This window comes from Lepus europaeus, chromosome 8 (genome assembly GCF_033115175.1).
Source record: "Lepus europaeus isolate LE1 chromosome 8, mLepTim1.pri, whole genome shotgun sequence".
Classification (NCBI taxonomy): domain Eukaryota; kingdom Metazoa; phylum Chordata; class Mammalia; order Lagomorpha; family Leporidae; genus Lepus; species Lepus europaeus.
The window spans coordinates 98,978,802-99,003,884 of NC_084834.1; the positions used below are offsets into that span (position 1 = coordinate 98,978,802).

A 25,083-nucleotide genomic window follows, 5' to 3' on the forward strand; every position below is an offset into this window, starting at 1 on the left:
GGTTCGCAAAACTTTTATATCCAAACAAACTGGATACCTGATTTCCAAAGTACAAAGACCAAACAATGAAATGGTGTGCTGTAAGTGTTCCCAGAAATTCTGGCTCCTTAATTATATAATCTCTACTGTGTGTACTAAATTTTATCTGAGGACTTAAAAATACAATTATATTATTCAGTAATTAGGCAGCTTTCACTCCTGTAAGTCTTAAACACCTTCTTTAATGCTTCTTAAGTTTCACAAAATTATAATACATGAAATTAAAAGAACAGGTTTCAGTAAAGGGATATAAATATCTTACAATTTTTTTCATAGTTTTTCCAGGTACTTACTTATTAGGCAATGTATGTGATGGGAGTAGCGAGAATTGTCTGGGATGGTGAAGCTGCCATCACAGATGGCAACCTGACTCTCACCAAAAGGAAGAGTGAAGAAACAGAGTTTATAGAGTAAACATCCCAGGGCCTGTAGGACAAAGAAGCATGAATATTACCAAAGCCCAAGTAAATAACTTAACCCCAAGATATAAACACAGAACCAAACCAAAACTAAGTATGTTAAAGAAAAACAAATCCCTAATGTTTCTATACTGGATCAATCTTTTTACAAACGATTGCTTAAACGAAGATTGAGAACCTTTTCTGCTAAGGACTACTTAGGTATTTATAATATCATTTGCAGGCCATACAAAATTATCAACTTAAAAATTAGCCTGCTGTAATAGATTTACTGAATTTCAACACCCAGCTATGGTTGCTTTGGCAGGGCCATACCAGATGATTTCATTGGCTTTTTATGGCTGGTTGGCCAGAGGTTCCACACTCCTGGCTTAAACACATCAGTATCTTCAATTAAAAAAAAAAAAAAAAAAAATTAAACTATATCATTTCCATGTTTTTCTGTCACATCTTAGTTGTCTGAATTAATGGTATCATAGCACTTTAGATCATGACTGATATCATTAAAATTAAGTGGATGATCCCTTTGGGAAAAAATATGTATTTTTTAATTTCTTCCATAAAGAAAAAATAAATTTAGTACTTAGCCTGTAACTAACAAAGTAAACACACCGCTCCTTCTAACAGCCTTTTTAAAAGTTCACTATAAAACATGTTTAAAAATCCTGGGCTTCCAAGTATGAATTAGCCAGCACAGTTAAACTTAGATAACTACCAATAAATGTTTATCTATTATTTATTAAAAACATGCCATTTCTACTACAAAAATCAGTCCTTTATGTATACAACCTTATAATTCTAATGCATATTACACAAATTATATTTTTAACCTAAGTAATCTATATTAAAATTCAAAAGAAGGATTCTATGGGCCTAACTTAACAGTTTCATAAACATTCCAACACCAACAAATCTACTTGCTGACAACAAAAGCAAAATACCCTGAAGCACAAACTGTGCCTAGAAAAGTAGCATAGGAAATGTCTAGCTAAACTGCAAAAAGGTCATACCTGAACAGCAGTGAACGAGAAGAGAAGAGAAGAGAAGAGAAGAGAAGAGAAGAGAAGAGAAGAGAAGAGAAGAGAGAAAAAAAGGGAGGGAGGGAGGAGAGAGGGAGGGAGGGAGGAATGCAGAATTTTTGGCTAAAGAAATCATTTCTAATCATTACTTCGTCGAAAGAAATGTCACCTACAAGCCATAAGTGTGTACAGAACTTATCCAATTCTAAACAAACTGGAAAAATCACCCAACAGTTAATATACAATTGTATCAGGAAAACTGAAATTTGATCTTAAGATTTAAATATGAGCAAATCAGCTTTTCTTTGTTGGATTTTCTCCACATATCAATTTAGCTAGAACAGCTAATTAACAAGTATACAAATTTTCATTACTAGGAAGATTGTAATATACAGAAAACTTCCTTGTAAGTTCAACAATATTAATTTATAAAACATTATTTTAATATTGTAGCAGTCTTCTAATTAAAAAAGTGTCTAAACTATGGAAATTTCAATGTATTCATTCAAAAATATTACTGAATATATGACTAACAAGATTAAAAAGATTCTGAAAAGCAACACTCAGTTCAATATGTTTAAAAACCTGTTATGCTTTATTCTATAAGGAAGACAGGAAGACATTTTTAGCACATATACAGCAAACTGAACATAAGGCTTCCTTAAAAGTGCTAAAAAAATTCTATTAACTATCTAACACCTTCCTTAAATTATATCTTTCTTTCCACTGCCCAGATGAGTCTAGATAACAGATCTGCATTTTATCCAATATTATCCAGTGAATCAAATCTTCAGTAATTTGTAATCTGATAGAGTAAATGTTGTAGGGGTTCCCAGCTAACAATCTTAGCAACACCAGTATACTTAAAAAATGTAAACCTAAATGCTCTCCTTTGCACAGTGTGAACACAATGAAGTGTGCTAATTTTTCATACCAAAGGCATTTTTGTCTTTATCCATTTAATTCCGGGAGAACTGTACAAGAAACAAGAGGAACAAATGACCTGATTCTGAAGGCTGAATGCATCACCATCTTCAATTCCCTTCATTAAAAGGAAACATGAAGTACCTCTTACTGAACTGTATAAAGCTGCATAAAATCAGCCTCTTAGGATCAGAATAAAAATAACCTGGAATGGAAATCCCCACACAAAAAATTTCTGCCAAAATATGAAGTGCTAATTGAGGACTTAAGCCTGATTATCATAATTTTGCATCACTACTATCCTAAAACAAGTTTAAAAGTGTAATTCTTGACATATTTGGATTTTTTTGGATATTCTTGAATTCACATCTAAAATCTTGTAGCACACTTCTTTTTCACAGCAGCTAAGTAAAATAAGCATAAAAATTGCATCACAGAAATTAAAATTCTGTAATAAGCATATAAACATAGCTATTATTTTCTGATTGTGTGTCTTTATCTCTGAAAGTCTATTTGCAATCCCACAGCTACAGCTAGTTAGCCATCACAGAAACACTACTTCAAATATTAATCTATAAATGGTATAAATTTCACTGACAATTATACTACTCACACAAACGATTCCCTTCTTTGTGTTAAGACACTGGGTAACAAGTGTGTACTTGGAGAACAACTTTTTATCCAAATGAGCCATCATGCCTGTTGCTTACCTGCCGCTGAAATGCTCTCTTCAAGTAAATTGGAATTCAACAGCAGCCACAAAATTAGGCCACCAACGACCTCCACAATCACCTCTTCTAATACTTTCATTTTATAAATTAAGCATCAATTCAAAGTGCTTTCTATGCTGTATTTATAATTTTCATTTATACTATAAGCCAATAATGAGTCAAAGGTTAATGATGAGGAAAGCAAATCAAATTCAAGTCACACAAGCTGATGATACATATGCAGCATCAAATTAACTAAAGCAAACTTAACTTGTGATCTGATTTGATCATGTATCTGGATAAAAACTCAACTACCACAAGAACCACTGTTTCATGAAAATGTCCATGGTATGTAGACAGATGGAAATGTATCAAAGATTACCTTACAAGAATCATTTGCCTGTCAAATTGTGTTTGGCACCCCGACTCCAGGAGGGAGGAGGTCAGGAGAGGAAAATCAAACAAATATTCACTCCACACACAACCTATGCTTGACTACTTCTCAACATTATATTTTTCGTTTTTTGTTTTTTTAAGATTCATTTTATGTATTTGAAAGACAGAGTTACAGAGAGAGAGGGAGGAAGGTCTTCCATCTGCTGGTTCAGTCCCCAAATGGCCACAACAGACAGGAGGGGGCCAGGCTGAAGCCAGGAGCCAGGAGCTTCATCCGTGTCTCCTACATGGATGCAGGGACCCAAACTTTTATGCCATCCTCTGCTGCTTTCCCAGGCACATTAGCAGGGAGCTGGATTGTTAGCAGCACAGACTTGAACTGGCACCTATAAGGGATGTGGCCTCTGCAGGCTGTGGCTTAACCCACTATGCTACAATGCTGGCTCCAAACATTATGTTTTAAAAACAAAAAAATCTGGCCTCTTTTTGTAAACTCTGGAACAGTTTCCCAAAAAAATCTCATTCCTCCATATCTGATATGTTCCCTAGAGAACATATGGAAAAATAATTACTGGATTGAATTTTAAATCACTGAATTTAATAGTAAAAAATTAGTTTCTTTCTACATTATTAAACTAACAGTTCCCTACTAGTTTATTAAATATAACCAAAAACATGTTATTTACAAAATAAATCTCTGACATTCTTATATAAACTTTATATAGAAACAAGACCTATCTAATATCCAGATATACCACATATATATGAAATTATAAAGAACCTCAATATACAGGTCAGTGCATTTCTGTAATTAAAAAAATGTTGGCTCATACCAGTTTCCACTAAAAACATCCTAAATGCTCCAGAAAAGTAACTTAATAGTTAAGTCTAGCTTTTCTATACAGTGATCAATCAAAATTTCAATTAAAAAAATGCTAACATTCATATGTAATTTAAATCCTAAAAAATACTGTGGTGAAAAGTTCTTTATTTGCTTTTTGATACACAGGCTTTCCACCTCAGTACTGAGAAGATAAAATGTTCTAGCATCTTTCCTTTCTCAGATAAGGAGCTCTACTTTGACCGGTGCTGTGGCGCAGTGGGTTAACACCCTGGCCTGAAGCACCAGCATCCCATATGGGCGCCAGTTCGAGACCCGGCTGTTCCACTTCTGGTCCAGCTCTCAGCTATGGCCTGGGAAAGCAATGGAAGATGGCCCAAGTCCTTGAGCCCCAGTGCCCACGTGGGAGACCTGGAAGAAGCTCCTGGCTCCTGGCTTTGAATTGGCACAGCTCCGGCCGTTGCAGCCAACTGGGGAGTGAACCAGTGGATGGAAGACCTCTCTCTCTCTGCCTCTCCTCTCTCTGTGTAACTCTGACTTTCAAATAAATAAATAAATCTTTTTTTTTTTTTTTAAAAAAAAAAAAGCTCTACTTATTAGGAAATGTCTTTGGAAGGGCAAGGGAGAAATAGTCAACTGAACTAAGCTGTTTTTACTTAGAGCAAATTTCAGTCTTCCTTGATCTTACCCAGATATCAGCCTTGGTAGTGATGGGTTTCCCTCCATAAAGGTTGATCATTTCAGGGGCTCTGTATGACAGAGTTGTATACCTGGTGGTAAATGAATGAAATGGAGAGAAGAGAGATATATAGAGAGATATAAAACAACAGATAATACATTGTTTCTGCATAAACACTTTCATAGAAAAGTTTTTAGGTTATAATATTATATGGAAATAATACTATTAAAAAGATTATTAAAAGTCCATCAAGAATTGAGCTATACAATAACTATATAATTTTTACTCAACAAATTGCATCTCTTTAATGATATAAAAGCTTAATTTTATTTATTCTAAATAACAATGTATTGAAAATAGTTTCCCTTGAATTTCTTCCATGAAATAATACAATTTGACTCTACTGTCTTACTCTGTCAATTTAACGGTAAGTCTTCTACCCTCTCAAAGCTTAGTTTATATGCTTACTGAGGAAGTTTCTTTTTTTCCAAAAGGCAGAAAGAGAGAGCAAGAATGAGCTCCCATCAGCTGGTTCACTCCTCAATTGCCCCCAAAAGCCAGGACTGGGCCAAGGGAAAGCCAGAAGCCAGGAACTCCCACATATGTGGCAGGAACCCAATTACCTGAGCCGTCACCAGTGTCTCCCAGGGTCTACATTAGCAGGAAGCTGGAGTCAGGAACCAGAGGTGGGCACTGAACCCAGGCACTGTGACTTGGGATGTGGTCATTTTAACTGCGAGGTTCAATGCTTGCCCCAGAGAGTTGGATTAGAGGAACACTAAGATACTTCCTTGCACACAGTAGTAAATCTTTGAGTCTATGTGTATAACTGCTGTTTAAAAAGGCATCTAGTTACCATAATTCTAACTATACTCATTATGAACAATTTAAATAGTCACTGCCAAAGAAAGCTATTTATAATTAGAAGATAAATAAACATTTACAAATTCAAAAACCCCAAATCTCTTATGACCAGAGCATTTTAATGAAGTAGTACTAAAATCTCATGGCAGAAAACAGCAACGTATAGATGGAGTTCCTGATCATGACATAATTTAAGACTAGCTTTGAGTATTCTATTCTATATCTTATTTTACAAGAAATGTCTTAGAATTCAACACTTTCCCTCTTACTTATTCCAGTTTGCCCCGAGACAGTCTAAAAGGTCCAACTACAGAGGAATGACCTAAGAAACTAGAATACAGACTGCATGAGGGTAGGACTTTTGTTAACTACTAAACCCTAGCACCAAGAACATTGTCAGTTCTGAACACATACTTGCCCATTGTGAATGGCAAAATATTAACTTCTCAAGTGAGCTAAAAAGCCTGAGAAGACCCCTAGTGAGCTTTAGTTCACCATTAATAGAAAATTCAGCTGAACCATAACTATACCTCAGACTACAAGAACAAGAAACAAAACACCTAGCAGGTCAGAGATGCCTAATTGAAGTCTCACAGCAGCCACTAGAAATCAGACTCAATTCATTTTTAAAATTAAATTTATATGCTTATATCCCCAAGAAACCAATTCAATAGTTTATTATTCTTCAGGACATTAATGTATTAATCAAGGTGTTAATTTTTATGGAATCTAACAATCATCATAGGCTAAATTTCTGAGAAAAAATAATACAGAAATCCACTGTTTCATACAAATGGGCCAGAGTAACTCCATTTCTGTTTGAACTATTTCAAAATACTGCAGCTCAATGACAGTTCCTATACAGTCTCAAACAGAAACTGGGAGGAAACGATGCAAGGCAACTTAGCAAAGGCAGCATCTTAAAGTTCTATTTTGACAGATTTTTCTGCATTCTGTACCACTTTATTAAGACAATTAAAATTTATGAATAGTTTCATCTTTCAAAACTGAAACTTAAAAAAAAAAAAGAAACCCTAAGAAGTCAGAAGGACCTCACAGGTCCTACAGCAACCATGGAAGTACAGCATGAAGGCAGGTGTGACCTGCATTCCCACCAGAGCTTTTCAGCTTACCATCACAAAGCAACCATGACTTGACATAGACTCAACACTTTTATTTTCGATACACTGTTCAGGGCATACATTAGTCAGTCTTCTTAATGTTAAACAAGAAGTAAATTAAATAATGTAATCATTTTATAACATGCATAAATCCTCAGCAGAAACAAAATTTTTAACTGAACTTTTTTTTTTTTTTTTTAAATTTTTGACAGGCAGAGTGGACAGTGAGAGAGAGAGAGAGAGAGAGAAAGGTCTTCCTTTTGCCGTTGGTTCACCCTCCAATGGCTGGCACGCTGCTGCCGGCGCACCGCGCTGATCCAAAGCCAGGAGCCAGATGCTTATCCTGGTCTCCCATGGGGTGCAGGGCCCAAGCACTTGGGCCATCCTCCACTGCACTCCTGGGCCATAGCAGAGAGCTGGCCTGGAAGAGGGGCAACCAGGATAGAATCCGGCGCCCCAACCAGGACTAGAACCCGGTGTGCCGGCGCAGCAAGGCGGAGGATTAGCCTGTTGAGCCACGGCGCCAGCCTTAACTGAACTTTATAATCACTTAAAATTCCCTTTAGGGGCCAGCGCCATGGCGCAGTGGGTTAATCCTCCACCTGTGGCACAGGCATCCCACATGGACACCAGTTCTAGTCCCAGCTGCTCCACTTCCAGTCCAGCTATCTGCTGTGGCCTGGGAAAGTGGTGGAGGATGACCTGGGTCCTTGGGCCCCTGCACCCACGTGGGAGACCTGGAGGAGGCACCTTGCTCCTGGCTTGGCATTGGCGCAGCTTCTGTCATTTCAGCCATCTGGGGAGTGAACCAACAGAAGGAAGACCTCTCTATCTCTCCCTCTCACTACCTGAAACTCTACCTCTCAAATAAAATAAATAAAATCTTTATAAAAGAAATACTCCCTTTAATGCTTCACTATTATGGCTTACTTATTAAATTTTTTTATAAATTTTTACAGTATAATTTAAAACATCCATGGTGAAATATATTTTTCCATTGATCTAGATGAAATGTAAATCAATGTCAATGGCATTAATTTTTTTTAAAGATTTTATTTATTTATTTATTTATTTATTTGAGAGGTAGAGTTACAGACAGTGAGAGACAGAGACAGAGAGAAAGGTCTTCCTTCCACTGGCTCATTCCCCAGATGGCTGCAACAGCTGGAGCTGCGCTGATACGAAGCCAGGTGCTTCTTCCTGGTCTCCCATGCGGGTGCAGGGGCCCAAGGACTTGGGTCATTTTCTACTGCTTTCCCAAGCCATAGCAGAGAGCCGGACTGGAAGAGGGACAGCTGGGACTAGAACTGGGGCCCAAATGGGATGCCGGCACCACAAGCAGAGGATCAAGCTACTGTGCCATGGCGTCGGCCCCAATCGCATTAATTTAGAAATTTCTAATGCAGTATCTAAAATTTGTATTAGCAGAGTTGGTTACAGACTTAAGTTAACTAAAATTCCCATGAAACAAAATAAAATAAACACTTACTTTTTAATTTCTTCTTCTACTACATTAACTCCATCTTTTTGAGGATTAAGAAATTTATTAGTGGCACTGCCAAAGTCACAAAGCACATAGTTTCCACCGTCATTCAACAAAATATTTTCTACCTTAAGAAAAGAAAATCAATAATTAGCATTTGCAAAATGAAAATTATCCTTTTTACAACACTTTTTGACAAACATGGAAGTGGTGGTGCAGTATGTGTGTGCATACATAAGATACCTCAAAGACAAACCAGAGAAAAACACACTTGACTATGTCTAATTCTTTTACTAAAAACTGAGAAGTACTTCTTCCAGATGCTTTGTGCAAGGACTAAGCAACCCCTAAAACTGCTTTAATTAAAAGAACTAGCGCGCCGGCACACCGGGTTCTAGTCCCGGTCGGGGCACCGATCCTGTCCCGGTTGCCCCTCTTCCAGGCCAGCTCTCTGCTGTGGCCAGGGAGTGCAGTGGAGGATGGCCCAAGTGCTTGGGCCCTGCACCCCATGGGAGACCAGGAGAAGCACCTGGCTCCTGCCATCGGAACAGCGCGGTGCGCCGGCCGCAGCGCGCTACCGCGGCGGCCATTGGAGGGTGAACCAACGGCAAAAGGAAGACCTTTCTCCCTGTCTCTCTCTCACTGTCCACTCTGCCTGTCAAAAAAAAAAAAAAAAAAAAAAAGAACTAGCAACAGGCAGAGCCCAGATTCTTTTTACTGAGTCTCAATTTTTCTCTTTTCCTGATCCTTCAAATTATCCACAGACAAGTAATAATGAAAAGCATTTAAATCCTTCCTCTGATTGACTCCTAGTACCATTTACAAATTAGACTTTGTTTAACTTAGAAATCAGGGTTATATTAACTAAATAAATTAGGTACACAGTTTCTTAATAGTAGTCCAATCTGCTACTTACTAGCATATGTATGCCCTTGGGCAATATGCTTAATCACTGCTGTGGTTTCCTTATCTACAAACCAAATAAGATAGCAGTATCTACCACTGGAACTGTTGGGAAAATTAAATGAGTTAAAGTATGTAAAGTGCTTAGAAGAGTATCTGGAATACTATAAGCACCTCTACACACTCTATTATTATTACACGTTTTTTCACAGTATCTTTCATTTTTATGATACAGTCCTAGAGGGGTAACTCACATCTTTGCCTTCTATCAAAATAGCCATATTACAATTTCTTCATAGTTTTTCTTCCTCATATTTATGTACTTTGAAATAATTTAGTACAAAATAAAGATTCATGTAAGAAATTTACTTAAAACAAATGCATGTTTGCACAAAGGTGCACATGTAAAAAGAAGCACTTGGAATGTAGACTATTTAAAATTATGCAGTTGAATTTCCTTTTAGAATTTTAAACCAAGAAGACTCAGCTGAAATTATCAACTATGTACTGAAAAAAGTTAATGAGCTATATAGCAGCACAAAAAAAGATACCAAATGTTAGGGGAAATGTAAAAACTGCATAATCAGAAGAACTCAGACAAGCTGTACTGGGTATCCAAGTGAAGGCAGAAAAGTCTGCATCTCAACCCTGACCTTACCTCCTACTCCCACACATTTCCCTGGATGATGATTTCATGATTAACATCCTATATATTTTTAAAAAACATCTACTATTCTCTTTTATCTTAACAGCATTTCATAACTCCTTTTCATAAAATGCTATATTCACAAGAAATGGGTTTCACTCATTCATTAAATATTTATGGAGATTCTGCTTATGTGACAGGCAGTGTTCTTAATGCATCACTAAGAGAGACAAAAACAAAGTTTCTTCCTACATGGAGCTGACATTCTAGTGGGACAGGACATCTATCAATACCAGGTAAGTCACGGGGCATCCTAGAAAGTGGTTAAGTGCTATTACAACATGGAGCAAGTGGAGGTTAGAAATGCTAGGTTATAATAACAGTAAGGAAAGTTAAGATAGGTCTCACGGAGATGGTGAAATCTGGCAGACTTAAAGAAGGGTAGTCCTGGGCTAGCTCGGCACGAAGTATTTCAGGAAGTGATTTTTGTAATGTTAGTGTATGTGGGCGTTCATGCAGACACCTACAGTTCTAAATGATAGGTCTCATACGGTGATACCAGAAATAGCCAGTCCTCTTGGGAGACTTTTTCCAGTGTAACAAGGTAGCAAATACAAGAAGACCAGAACCAACAGGAAGGTAAGATGAAGTGACCATCACCACCAGATAACAGCAAAGTATAAAAACCATAGTAAGTAATAAATGAGAACAGAGAGCCACGGACGGTCTCTTCCAGCATCACCTCTTCCAGGACTGATACTTGACATGAACTCTAGGGGGTAGGAGGAATGCTGACCTGAGGGAATACTGTGGAGGCATGTTTACATTTTTCTTCAAATGAAACATTCTATATCATATCTTAGGCAGCTAAGTAAAACAATGACACAGTGTAGGAGGCACAAAATCCACCTCCACAGCCATGCCAGAAAGCCTCAGGTCAGATAAAGCACAAATGCAAACCTACAGACAGCCTTCACAGGACTTCAGAAAATGTAGGAGGGAACATAGACACTAATCTCAGGGATACTGATTTAAAAAAGGGTTTAGACAAAGACAGTCCAAGAACATTTAACTCTAAAGTCTGAAGTATCACTCAATTCATAAGTAAAGTTCTTACCTTTAGATCCCGATGGATTATCGGAGTCTTACACTGATGCAACCTTGCAACAGCCTCACAGGTATCACAGAATATCTGTAACACTTCTGGTTCCGTAAAACCCGTCTGCAGCTTCTTATTCATCTGATTAACTACCTGCCCAGCTAATCAAAAAAGTAATTTTGAGCAGATATATCTTTAATAAATGAAGTCTACCACAAACAAAGAAATTAAGAAATCTCTCTATGACTTCAGGTAATAGGAATTGGCTTTTTCAATCTTTCATATAAGGGTGCTGCTTATAGCATATTCATTCAAAAACATGAATTTTTTTCACATTTTAACAACTGTAAGATCAGAATATCTTAAGAAATATAAAGTTTTGTTAGTTGAATCGGCCACTTTTTAACATTTTAACATCTCTGAAATCAAGGAATACCTGTTAGTTGACAGAATATTACATGTAAAGAAATAAAAAGTTGTCCAACAGTGAGCTATTTATTGGATAAATGGTGGTAAACAAAAATAAAGTTTCTATCACCACTGAATTTGTAGTCTAAAAGTAGAGAGAGATACACTATCATAATTATATACAATAACAGTAATAAGAAAGAACTAATACAGGAAACCTGAATTTAAATTGGTGAGGGAAGATGGGGAAAAGAGTGTCAGATCAAGCCTGTCTAAGGAAGTGACATTTATGTTGAGACTGAAACATACTAGGAATTCACAAGGTGGAGAACCAGGCAAAGCGTGTGCTAGCAAAGATGAGAAAAGAATATACAGCAACACTTCAGCGTGGAGGAGAGCCTGAAAGTCAATATGCTCTAGGAACCAGAGAGGACGGGAAGGGGAGATGACACCGACAAGGCAGATGAAAATCACCGATATATCTGATTTTATCTTGAGAGTCAGTGAAATTTCCTGACCTGACTCTTGAAGATCTATCTTGACTGGGAGGCAGGGACATCAAGACTGGGAATGGAGAGGTGAGTTAAGAGGCTAGTGCCCGTAAGAGATAATGGACCAGAGTAATCTGCTAAAATCAAACAGCCTTGAGAGGGTTATTATATAATAACTTATAGTCTAATAACAATGAGAAAAACTTAACACCATTATATAATAAGAACGCAAATAAATGTGACTCATACGGAAATTTCTCTAATAAGAATAAAACTTGGTAAATTAAAAATGCATAAATCTTGTATTAATTTTTAACATTCTGGGGCCAGCGCTGGGCATAGTGGGTAAAGTCACCACCTGCAGTACCAGCATCCCATATGGGCTCCACTTCCGATCCAGCTCTCTGCTATGGCCTGGGAAAGCAGTAGAAGATAACCCAAGTCCTTGGGCCCCTGCACCAGCGGTGGGAGACCAGATGAAGCTCCAGGTTCCTGGCTTCAGATTGGCACAGCTCTGGCCCTTGCAGCCAATTGGGGAGTGAACCAGCGGATGGAAGATTCTCTCTCTCTCTCTCTCTTTCTCCAGCCCTTGCAGCCAAGTGCAGAGTGAACCAGCAGATGGAAGACCTCTCTCTCTCGACCTCTCTCAACCTCTCTCTCTCTCTCTCTCTTACTCTGCCTCTCCTTCTCTCTGTGTAACACTGACTTTCAAATAAATAATCCTTTAAAAAAAATTTAACATTCCTTTTAACAAAACTGGATAAAACAAATGCTTATGACTTTGAAATTCATAGGCAGTACAGGTACACTGTTCTTTTTATTATTACTATCTAAATAGTAATCTCTGTCTTTTCCAAAATACTTATTTTTCACTTAGGATTTTAAGGCAGAAAGAATATCACATTTTACCTATGAGTCTCCCTTTCAGAAAACTCAGGTGTCATTTGTCTCAGTCATCATTTGAGGCACCTGACTAGACAATGCCTTCCTCCATTCTGTCATATGGCCCACTCCCTATATTTTCTTAAACTAGATAAATCTGGTTAAATCAAAACTAAATAGGATGAAAAATACTTTCTTGATTGTCATTCATATACTTGAACTACAATTTTGCAGCTAAAGAAGTCAAAACCTTGAACTCACTCTACCTCTTCCAAACTTTAAAATGACAAACTGAGCAAACCAAATTTTAAACAGATCCCCTTTCATCTATCGGAGATCTCTAGAGTTGAAATCTTGAACCAAAACATCAGGTCCCAACAGAAGACTAAAAACTGTATTTGAGCTGAATTTCAAATGTAGATTTCATTCAACATCAGTTGTATGGAAATTATATAAAGCTTAAAAGAAGGTTACTATAATGAAAAAAGTATAGAATCAGACTCAGAAATCAAACATAATATATTGGCGGCCTTTTAAAATAAGATATAAGGGCCATAGCGGATAAAGCCGCCACCTACTATACCAGCATCCTATATGGGCGCCAGTTCATGTCCCGGCTGCTCCACTTCTAATCCAGCTTCCTGCTAATGGCCTGGGAAAAGCAGCAGAACATGGCCCTAGTGTTTGGGCTCCTGCAACTCACATGGGAGACCCCAATGAGGCTCCTGGCTCCTGGCTTCAGCCTGACCCAGCACTAGCCATTGCGGCCATCTGGGGAGTGAACCATTGGATGGAAGATGTCTCTGTCTATTCTCCCACCCCTAACCCCCATAACTCTTTCATATAAATAAATAAAATATTTTAAAATTAAAGATGTATATTCCTCTCAAATCTTTGCATATTTCTCATTTCTTAAACAAAAGCTTTGTTTACAACTCAACATTTTTCGAACCTTTTAACTTTGTTCAACAACCTTTATACCTGAACACACTGAGTACTACTTCACTTCAAAAACCATTAAGTACAGCCTACTGCTCCATTTAAATTTTGGTAATTTGGCTTGCTTGTACAAAGAATTAGTCAATTTTATCTGTAGTCGTTTGCATCACTGGCCCCATATTGCCAACCTTCCCCTGTTCCACTGCCTTTACCAGGTAACTTTGCAGATGTTCTCAGTAAATGGGGCAGAGGTTTCCTGCTCTTTGACTTGGGCTTGGTCATGATTTTCTCCGAACAATAAAAGGACAGAAGTGGCAGTGCTCCAGTCCCAAAGTGAGGCTTTAAGGGCCTCATGCGCTCCCACATGCCCTCTGAGTTTCACCACTGCCATGGCAAAAACAAGCCCCAAGGCAGCTTCTTCATGCCAGGAAGAAGAGGAATGTGTGAAGATGGCTATCCCAACTACTCCCAGCTAAGGACACTGACACGTGACCCAGCCCCGCCAAAACCAGCAGCACCAGCCATCAGATCAGAGGAGAGCAGCAGGGCACAGACACACACAAGCAACAGACAGCTACTTCTGATACTCCTGAGTCCGGGGATTTTTCTTAATACACAAAAGCTAAAATACATAATTCATGGGAACTTCAGTAGAACTCCTCTTAGGAACAGAAATTAAAAATTCATAAATTTTCATAATTTACTCATGAATTACACCTAAAATAACAGAACTGTTCTCAAAATACTAACATTAATATCTGGAAGTCTGGTACCTAAAGTATATCATCTCCCTTTAATCTGAATGTCAGAATAACCACAAAGAAAGCACTATCAAGCCATGAATTTGCAGAGACTGATAAAAGCTGATTATAAACACTGGATATCTGAAACCATGTAGGGGTTTCACATTTTTTTACTTTCTATAAAGCTTGATTTCTACATAATCAAGACCAATGCACTTGAACTATTTAAATATTACACTGGTTTTCTTGCAAAAGTGCATTCATTATTCAATAATTTTTCTGTTATATAATTACTTTTATAGAGGATATATGTAAGGAGAGAGTATTTACCTCCCATGTTCAACCCCTCCAATCACTGCTTCTCCATGGGAGAAAAAGGAGTGCACCTAAATGATTTATCTGAGAAAGGACTGAGCACACTCTGTTCAGGTCCCTGGATTCCTTCTCTAAAGACAGAACTGCCCACGCAAGAAGGTAGATTTTCATCTGTAACTCATGAAGTGACCTTAGCCAGTGAAACATGTGCAGAAAACTTCAAACATAAAAGAGCCTAACAATAGAAAAGAATTCAGATAAAACAAAAACACAAGAGAAAGAAAAAATATTTTTAATAACTGAAATTAATATCCACAAACAGATGATTTGGGCCTAAAACCAAAAAAAAGCAAGGTGTATTTTTTTTTTAAGATTTTACTTATTTGACAGGTAGAGTAACAGACAAAGAGAGGGAGAGTCAGACAGAAAGGTGTTGCATCCACTGGCTCACTCCCCAAATGGCAGCAACAGCCAGAGCTGGGCTGATCTGAAGCCAAAAGCCAGGAGCTTCCTCCAGGTCTCCCATGTAGATGCAGGATCCCAAGCACTTGGGCCATCTTCTACTGCTTTCCCAGGCCATAGCAGAGATCTGGATCTGAAGTGGAGCAGCCGGGTCTCGAACCGGCGCCCATATGGGATGTCAGCACTGCAGGCGGTGACTTTACCCACTACGACAGAGCGCCAACCCCGATTGCTCCACTTCTAATCCAGCTTCCTTCTAATGCTAATGGAAAGGCAGCAAAAGATGGCTCAAGTACTTGAGTTCCTACCAAAGGCATGAGAGACCCAGAAGAAGTTTTAGGCTCCTGGCTTCAGCCTGGACGAACCACAGCCATTGTGGCCATTTGGGAAGGGAACCAGCAGATAAAATATAGTTCATGTGCACACTACCTCTTTCTCTCTCTCTCCTTCTCTCTGTAACTCTGCCTGTAAAATAAATAAATCTTCTTAAAAAGATACTAAAAATATAAAATTCTATAGAACTGAAAGATAAGAGTTAAAGAATGAATCCAACTAAAATACAATAACAGGGGCTGGCGCTGTGGTGCAGTGGTGCAGTGGGTTAAAGTCCTGGCCTGAAACGCCAGCATTCTATATGGGCGCCAGTTCTAATCCGGGCTGCTCCTCTTCCAATCCAGCTCTCTGCTATGGCCTAGGAAGCAGTAGATGATGGCCCAAGTCCTTGGGCCCCTGCAACCACATGGAAGACCTGGAAGAAGCTCCTGGTTCCTGGCTTCAGATCAGGTGCAACCCCAGCTGTTGCAGCCATCAGGAGAGTGAACCAGCAGAGGGAAGATCTCTCTCTCTCTCTCTCTCTCTCTGTAATGGTGTCTTTCAAATAAATAAAGTAAATCTTAAGAAATGCGTGTCCTGGAAAAAGGATACCAAAATGAGCATTACTAAGGAAGTTTAATCATGAAACTCTGATATGCTGGCAATAAAGGGAAGATTGTAACTAAAAGTGTCTATGGAGAAAAAAGGTCACATAGAAAACAGTCACAACATCAGACTTCTCAATAGCAATGCTAGGGAAAGAAAGGAACAATGCCTTCAAAGTTCTAGAACAAAAATTATCTCTATGCTAAAATCCAGCCACTCAGTTAAAACTTCAATGTGGGTGTAGAATAAACACATGTTTATATATTCAAGGCTTCAGAAAGTTTCCTCCGATAAATTCCCTATCAGAAAGCCACTGAAAAATGAACTCCTCCAAGCGAGGGCGTAAACACCAGGGGTAGCATTAGTATCAGGGAGTCTGATTAGAAGGAAGGCAAAGAGTTCCTGGAACGACAACAAAAGTTAAGCAGGAGGACTGAAGTGTCCCAAGCAATGTTTCCAACAGAAGAAAAAACAAAATCAACACAAATACTGACATGTCTAAACATCCTGAGTAGAAAATCTCTAATGTGGACTGTGGGAGTAAAATACCACTACGTATCAAAGAAAATTAGATAAATGGGGCCGGCGCTATGGCACAGCAGTTTAACACCCTGGCCTGAAGAGCTGGCATCCCATATGGGCGCTGGTTCGTGTCCTGGCTGCTCCTCTTCCGATCCACCTCTCTGCTATGGCTTGGGAAAACAGTAGAAAATGGCCCAAGTCCTTGGGCCCCTGCACCTGTGTGGGAGACCCAGAAGAAGCTCCAGGTTCCTGGCTTCAGATCGGCACAGCTCTGGCCATTGCAGCCAATAGGGGAGTGAACCAGTGGATGAAAGACCTCTCTCTCTCTTTCTCTCTCTCTCTCTGTAACTCTGTCTTTCAAATAAATAAAATAAATCTTTAAAAAAAAAAAAAAAGAAAATTAGGTAAATGAAAAAAAAAGAAGGAATTAACTTCAGGAGAAAACAAAAATATAATGAAATATAACTGCAGACTATTACATATTACCACTAAGTGGCAAACAAAACAATTAAAACAGTGATTGAATTTAAAAGTGAATATATTGACTGGCACTGTGGCATAGCAGGTAAAGCTGCCACCTGCAGTGCCAGCATCCCATATGAGTGCCATTTCAACTCACAGCTGCTCCACTTCCGATCCAGCCCTCTGCTATGGCCTGGGAAAGCAGTGGAAGATAGCCCAAATGCTTGGGCCCCTGCACCCACGTGGGAGATCCGGAAGAAGCTCCTGGCTCCTGACTTCAGATCGGAGCAGCTCCGGCCGTTGTGGCCATTTGGGGAGTGAACCAACGGATTGAAGATATCTCTCTCTCTCTCTCTCTCTCTCTCTCTCTCTCTCTCTCTTTCTCTGCCTCTCCTTCTCTCTGTGTAACTCTGACTTTCAAATAAACAAACTAACTTTTTTTTAAAAAGTGAATATATTATCTCTTGGAGACAGCATCCAAACATTCAATCAGACACAGAACTAGCACGTGTTCTTTGAGGAGCCTTCACATGCCCAGAATCACATCCTTGCTCTGATTTTCTGAGTTCCTTCTCTTTTGCACTCTAAGATTTCAATGAAATTATCGATCCTCAGGACAGTATGATAAGAAATATCTCCAGGGGCCGGCTGTGGCAAAGAGAGTAAAAGCCTCCGCCTGCAGTGCCAGCATCCCATTTGGGCACCAGTTAGAGTCCCAGCCGCTCCACTTCTAATCCAGCTCCAGCTCTCTGCTATGGCCTGAGAAAGCAGTAGAAGATGGCCCAAGTGCTTGGGCCCCTGCACCCATGTGAAAGACCCAGGGGAAGCTCCTGGCCCAGCTCCAGCCACTGATGCTACCTAGGGAGTGAACCAACAGCTGGAAGACCACTCTGTCTTTCCCTCTCTGTAACTTTACCTCACAAATAAATAAATAACATCTTTAAAAAGCAAAAAAATAGGATATATCTCCAGTATTTTAAGTGCCTAACAGGAGAGGAATAGGGCATGAGAGTACTGACTTAGCCATAGCATAATGAAACTATTCAAATCTTTAAACCATATACATAAATTACTTTGCAAAAAAAAATCTCAAATTTCCCAAAAAACAAAGCGTACTGATTCAAATACCAGATACCTCTAAAAATCTTAAGACAAAAGAATGGTTTCTTCATAATATAGCTGGAGTTATTATTCTACTTTAAAATAAAATTTGTCCCTAAAGCCTGAAGCTCATTAGATTTTCCCTTTTAAAATGCCTTCTGAGGGGCCAGCGCTGTGGCGCAGAAGGTAAAGCCACCACCTGCAGTGCCGTCATCCCACATGGGCACAGGTTCAATTCCCAGCGGCTCCACTTCCAAACCAGCTCTCTGCTATGGCCTGGGAAAGCAGTGGAAGATGGCCCAAGTCTTTGGGCTCCTACACCCACATGTTCCTGGCTCCTGGCTTTGATCTACTCAGCTCTGGCCGATGCAGCCATCTGGTGAGTGAATCATTGGATGGAAGACGTCTCTCTCTCTCTCTCTCTCTCTCTGCCTTTCAAATAAATAAATCTTAAAAAAAAAAAAAAGTCTTCTGAGTTAATGAAACTCAACCAGAGATATGACTACACTTGACTTAATTATCTGTAAAAAGGCACAACTAGTAAAGGTCTACTGGTGAACTGTAATCCACCTAAAAATCTGAATCATAAACACTAGAATTCAGGAAAGTGGGAAGAAAAAATATCATATCAGGGCCAGCGTTGTGGCACAGGGGGTTAAGCCACGGTCTACAATGCCAACATCCCATATGGACACCAGTTCGAATGCCAGTTGCTCCACTTTCAATCCAGCTCCCTCAGTGCACCTGGGAAACCAGCAGAAGATGGCCCTAGTGCTTAGGTCCCTGCACCCATATGGGAGACCTGGATGCAGTTTGAGGCTCCTGGCTTTCTCCTGGCCCAGTCACAGCCATTGTAGCCACCTGGCAAGTGAACCAGCAGATGGAAGAACTCTCTCTCTCTCTCTCTCTCTCTCTCCCTCCCCCTCTCTGTAACTCTTTCAACTGAATAAATAAATCCTTATGTAGACATAGATATCTCATATTAGGTCCAAAGACACTGTGACTTTTTATCTTCTTCTGATATTTACCAAAATAAATAAATAAAACTACATAATATGGATTTTTAAAGATTATAGGTCATGGCCGGCGCCGCGGTTCACTAGGCTAATCCTCCACCTGCAGAGACAGCACCCCGGGTTCTAGTCCCAGTTGGGGCACCGGATTCTGTCCCAGTTGCTCCTCTTCCAGTCCAGCTCTCTGCTGTAGCCCGGGAAGGCAGTGGAGGATGGCCCAAGTGCTTGGGCCCTGCACCCGCATGGGAGACCAGGAGAAGCACCTGGCTCCTGGCTTCGGATTAGCGCGGTGCACCAGCCGCAGCACGCGGGCCGTGGTGGCCATTTGGGGGTGAACCAATGGAAGGAAGACCTTTCTCTCTGTCTCTCTCTCTCTCTCACTGTCTAACTCTGCCTGTCAAAAAAAAAAAAAAGATTATAGACCAAAATGCATTCTCAACTTTGTTAAATTTAGTACAGAAAAATGTCACAACACTAGCATCGATACGTTCTGTTCTCCTTGATTACATTACTAAAGAACTATAATGAGCAAGAAGTCTAACTCTTTATCTACTTATATTTCCTGTTTTAAACCCAACGGCATTTTCTAATTCTCCAACTACATGCTCATAACTGTAGCAACTATAACTAGATTTTAAATAATTTTTTGACAGGATTCTTAAACAGAAAATTAAAGCTAAGATTGCAATAGGAAGTATTCAGGACAAAGTAACAGCTACCCTGGGAAACGTCAAGATAACTAGCCCATTTTAAGGCAAATTTTTAGTGTATGACAAATGCAGAAAGATACTTACCTCGACAATATTCCATTAAGATAAGCACTTCCCATACATTATCACTGATTGAATTAACAGCACAGTCCAAATAACCCACGATATTTTTGTGACCAGATAACTCTTTCTGTAAAAAAGAAAATTTTAAAAAGTAGAAAATATACATTTTGAAGTATAACATTAAACACTCATTTAAATAAATCTAAATTACTATATTTAAAGACTAAATGTAAGCAGTAGGCACAAGTATGGAATCTGACATATTTCAATCAACCAAAGGCTTCTATGATTTCAATTCAAAGTTTATCATATGTGACTGCCATTTATAGTAGGAAAATATTTATAAATATTTCTTCTTCAATTCAACCAGGAAGACAGTTCCCTCAAAAGTAACTCAAAAAGTGAGAGCACAAGACAGTCCTTTGAAACTCAAGAACAAAAGAATTTTTACTTATATTTATCTTAATCTAAAAAAGTAAAAGAATGAACTCTATTTACGAATTAACAATTATGTTTTTGTTCTGCTTTTCTCTCTCCCATTCTCTGTCTATAACTCTACCTCTCAATTAAATAAGCAAAATATTTTATATATGTTTACATAAGGAGTCTTCAAAAAGCTCATGGAAATGCACAATATGATTTAAAAAAAACTATTCTTGGATTTCAAAGCTTTTTGTACCAAAATAAGCAAATCCTTTTTTTTTTTTAAGAATTATTTATTTATTTGAAAGGCAGAGTTATCGAGGCAGAGGCAGACAGAGGAAGAGGTCTTCCATCCTCTGGTTCACTCCCGAAATGGCAGCAAGAGCCGCAGCCAGACCGATCCAAAGCAAGGAGCCTGGAGCTTCTTCTAGGTCTCCCATGAGAGTGCAGGGGTCCAAGCACTTAGGTCATGCTCTACTGTTTTTCTAGGCCATAGCAGAGCTGGACTGGAAGTGGAGGAGCTGGGACTCGAACCGGTGCCCATGTGGGATGCTGGCACTGCAGGCAGCGGCTTTACCCGCTAGGTCACAGCACCAGCCCCATAAGCACATCTTTTAATTCCATTGTTCCATCAATATTTTGAAGCATTCTCACACAATGGAATACTGTTTGGCCTTAAGAAGTAATGAAGTACTGAAATACGCTACAACATGGACATAATCTCAAAAACATATTAGGTAAAAAGACACAAATGACAGCATACTAGGCAACAGTATTTATTGGAAATACCCAGAATGGATAAATCCAGAGAGCCACAGCACAGTTTTATGGTTGCCAGGAGCTGGAGGAAGGGGAAATGGGAAGCAGCTGCTAAATGGGTAGGAGTTTCCTTTCTGGGTGACAGAAAAAATTAGAGAGAGGCAGCAGTTACATAGCAATGGGAATGTACTACACGCTGCTGAATTGGCCACTTCAACACAGTTAATTTTGGGGGCAGGCATTGTGATGTGAAAGGTTAAACTGCTGCATGGGATGCCTGCATTCCTTATCAGAATGCAGGTTCCAGTCTCAGCTACTCTGTTTCCAAACCACTTCCCTGCCACCCACATAGGAGACCAAGATGGAGGTCCTGGCTCCTGGCTTCAGCATGAACCAGTCCTGGCTACTGCAGCTATTTATTTAATAAGCCAGCAAGTGGGAAACAGATCTCTCTCCCTTTCTCTCTGTCTCTCCCTCTGTCACTTTGCCTTTCAAATAAATTTTTATAAATGGCTAATTTTACATTATGTATATTTCATCTCAATAAACAAAAACTTAAAATATGTGTGTACACATATATGTGTGTCTTTGTGTCTAATCATTTGATAAATAATGGAAGAGGTGAAAATAATAAGAAGAAGCCATCCACAGCAGTGAAACATGAATTCCCTAAATAAAAAAGGAAAATACAAGCATAGGAACAGAGAACACCAAATTCAGGACAGTGGTTCTTCACAGTGAGGAAGACAGCACACAGACACAGCTGGGGAGAAATACACAGAAGGCTTCAAATAGTATCTGCAAGGTTTTCATTTCTTAAGCTGGATGGTAGATAAACTTGGTGTTTACTATATAATTCTCGGGATGTTTCTATCTTCAAAATATTCTATAATTAAGATGGACTCAAGAAAAGAAAGCAAGAAGTACAGCTGCTTGCCCATTGAACCTACACCAGGAAAGGGAAAAGGAGGAGACAAGGCTGGCTGCATTTAGCCCTAACTACTACTATAAGGAATGCACTGCAAATCCCCAGAGAGTTTTCCAATTTAATGTTCTTCAAAGGTTTTCTAAAAGGTGTATAAACCAATTAGCCACTGGACTAAAAGCTAGTGAATGTTACAATACAAAATCAAAACAACATACACCTGGGACCTGCGCTGTGCCTTAGTGGGTTGAGCCTCTGCCTGTGGTGTCGGCTACCCATATGGGCGCTGGTTCTAGCTCCAGCTGCTCCTCTTCCGATCCAGCTCTCTGCTATGGCCTGGGAAGGCAGTAGAAGATGGTCCAAGTCCTTGGGCCCCTGCACCCACACAGGAAACCCAGAAGAAGCTCATGGATTTTGGCTTCGGATAGGCTCAGTTCCAACCATTGTGGCCAACTGGGGATGAACCAGTGATGGAAGACCTCTCTTTCTGTCTCTCCCTCTCTCTGCCTCTCAATAAATAAGTGAAATATTTTACAATATACATACACACAAACACACACACCAAATTTCAAAAACAAAGTTATTCTTTACTTACCATTATTGTAATTTCCCTTTTACAAATGTTGAGGTCTGGCACGTTATTCACAAACATTCGCTTCAATGCACATCGGATTCCACCATGAGTTCGCACAAGGAAAACTGTGGAGAATCCACCTACAAGAACAAGTGCCAATTAATTTAAAAAAATGAGCAACTACTGCCAAAATCATGTAATATTGTGGGGCTTAATATCAGAGGGAAACAAAAATAAGTGCAGTAAGCAGCCAACAGATTACAAGCCTATCACTGGCCTCCTATGTCAATCGATAACGGGCACAGAGAGGATAATTTGTTTCTCTTATAAAGGCTAATACTGAAATTTTAACTTCGGCATTGGAATACCTTAATTGTAGCATATGGAAAATGTCAGAACATGATTATAACACTATAGTTTAGCATATGCTACTGACTGTCTTTCTATCAGACTTCCACTCTTGTGATAACAAACCAATGAAGTTACTTAATACAAGAAATCAACAAATCACATGGGGTCACTCATCCAGTTCTATGGAACCAACCAACATTGTTATCTCAATCTTGGGAATTTCATTTCCCCTCATCAGTAACTGATTCAGGACTGAGTATGTAACTAATTCTATGAAACGTAAGGGTAAAATGCAGGGAACGATTTTTCTACCCAGATACAAGAAAGACTGGGCATTGGAATAAGCAAGGATTTCTTTTTCAATCAGACTCCAAAACCATAGGAAACAAAAATGAACAAATGGGATTTTATCAAACTAAAGAGCTTCTGCACAGCAAACAACGAACAGAGTGAAGTGACAACCGATGGATTAATAACCAGAATATATAAGGCACCCACACAATTTAAAAGCAAAAACAAGCACTCCAATATGAAAAATGGGCAGATCTAAACAGATATCGTTCAATGGAAGACATACAGAAAATGGTCAACAGGTACAGGAAAAAATACTTAACATCAGTAACCATCAGGGAAATGCAAATCTAAACTACAATGAGACAACATCTCACTCCAGTTAGATCCAGCTTTATCAAAAAAGACAAAACATAGGGGCCCATGCTGTGGTAAAAAAGATAAAGCCTTCACGTCCAGTGAGGGCATCCCACTGAGGCGCCAGTTCAGGTCTGGGATGCTCCACTTCTTTTTTCTTTTTCTTTTTCTTTTTTTTTAATTAACAAAGAAATCTTTTATTTAAGGAAAGCAAATTTCATGCATTTCATAAATACAACTTTAGGAATACAATGATTCTTTCCAACCACACCCCCACCTCTCCTCCTCCTCCCTCTCCCATTCTCCACTAAGATCCATTTTTCAATTAACTTTATACACAGAAGACCAACTCTATACTAAGTAAAGTGTTCACCAATTTGCTCCACTTCAATCCAGCTCACTGTTAATGCTCCTGAGAGGGCAACAGAGGATGGCCCAAGTGCTTGGGCCCTGCCAACAACATAAAAGACCCAGAGGCGGCTCCTGGCTCTAGATTAGCTCAGTCACGGGCATCTGGGGAGTGAACCAGTGGATAGAAGATCTCTCTCTCTCTCTCTCTCTCTTTCCCCCTTCTATCTCTGCCTTTCAAATAAATCTTTAAAAAATAAATAAATAAATAAAAGGTAAGAAGTGCTGGTGAGGGCCGGCGCCACGGCTCACTAGGCTAATCCTCCGCCTAGCGGCGCCGGCACACCGGGTTCAAGTCCCGGTCGAGGCACCGATCCTGTCCCGGTTGCCCCTCTTCCAGGCCAGCTCTCTGCTGTGGCCAGGGAGTGCAGTGGAGGAAGGCCCAAGTGCTTGGGCCCTGCACCCCATGGGAGACCAGGAGAAGCACCTGGCTCCTGCCATTGGATCAGCGCGATGCGCCGGCCGCACCGTGCCTACCGCGGCGGCCATTGGAGGGTGAACCAACGGCAAAGAAAGACCTTTCTCTCTGTCTCTCTCACTCACTTTCCACTCTGCCTGTCAAAAAAATTAAAAAAAAAAAAAAAAAAAAACAGGCTAATCCTCCGCCTTGCGGCGCCGGCACACCAGGTTCTAGTCCCAGTTGGGGCGCCGGATTCTATCCCGGTGGCCCCTCTTCCAGGCCAGCTCTCTGCTATGGCCCGGGAAGGCAGTGGAGGATGGCCCAAGTGCTTAGGCCCTGCACCCGCATGGGAGACCAGGAGGAGCACCTGGCTCCTGGCTTCGGATCAGCACGATGCGCCAGCCGCAGCGGCCATTGGAGGGT

At 39.7% G+C, this 25,083-nt stretch overlaps 1 protein-coding gene across 2 annotated transcripts in view; it reads right to left on the reverse strand.

Annotated features, from left to right (window-relative positions):
- The window catches only part of BMP2K (BMP2 inducible kinase), a 157,009-nt gene that overhangs the window by 71,574 nt on the left and 60,352 nt on the right, over positions 1-25,083 (reverse strand). For both annotated transcript variants that reach the window (XM_062198614.1, XM_062198613.1), the window contains exons 2-7: positions 22,875-22,993; positions 20,194-20,299; positions 11,162-11,304; positions 8,502-8,623; positions 5,037-5,118; positions 333-465 (exon numbers count right to left, since the gene is read on the reverse strand). In XM_062198614.1, the coding sequence (XP_062054598.1) occupies positions 333-465; positions 5,037-5,118; positions 8,502-8,623; positions 11,162-11,304; positions 20,194-20,299; positions 22,875-22,993 (705 nt within the window). The remainder of the gene's footprint in view (positions 1-332; positions 466-5,036; positions 5,119-8,501; positions 8,624-11,161; positions 11,305-20,193; positions 20,300-22,874; positions 22,994-25,083) is intronic.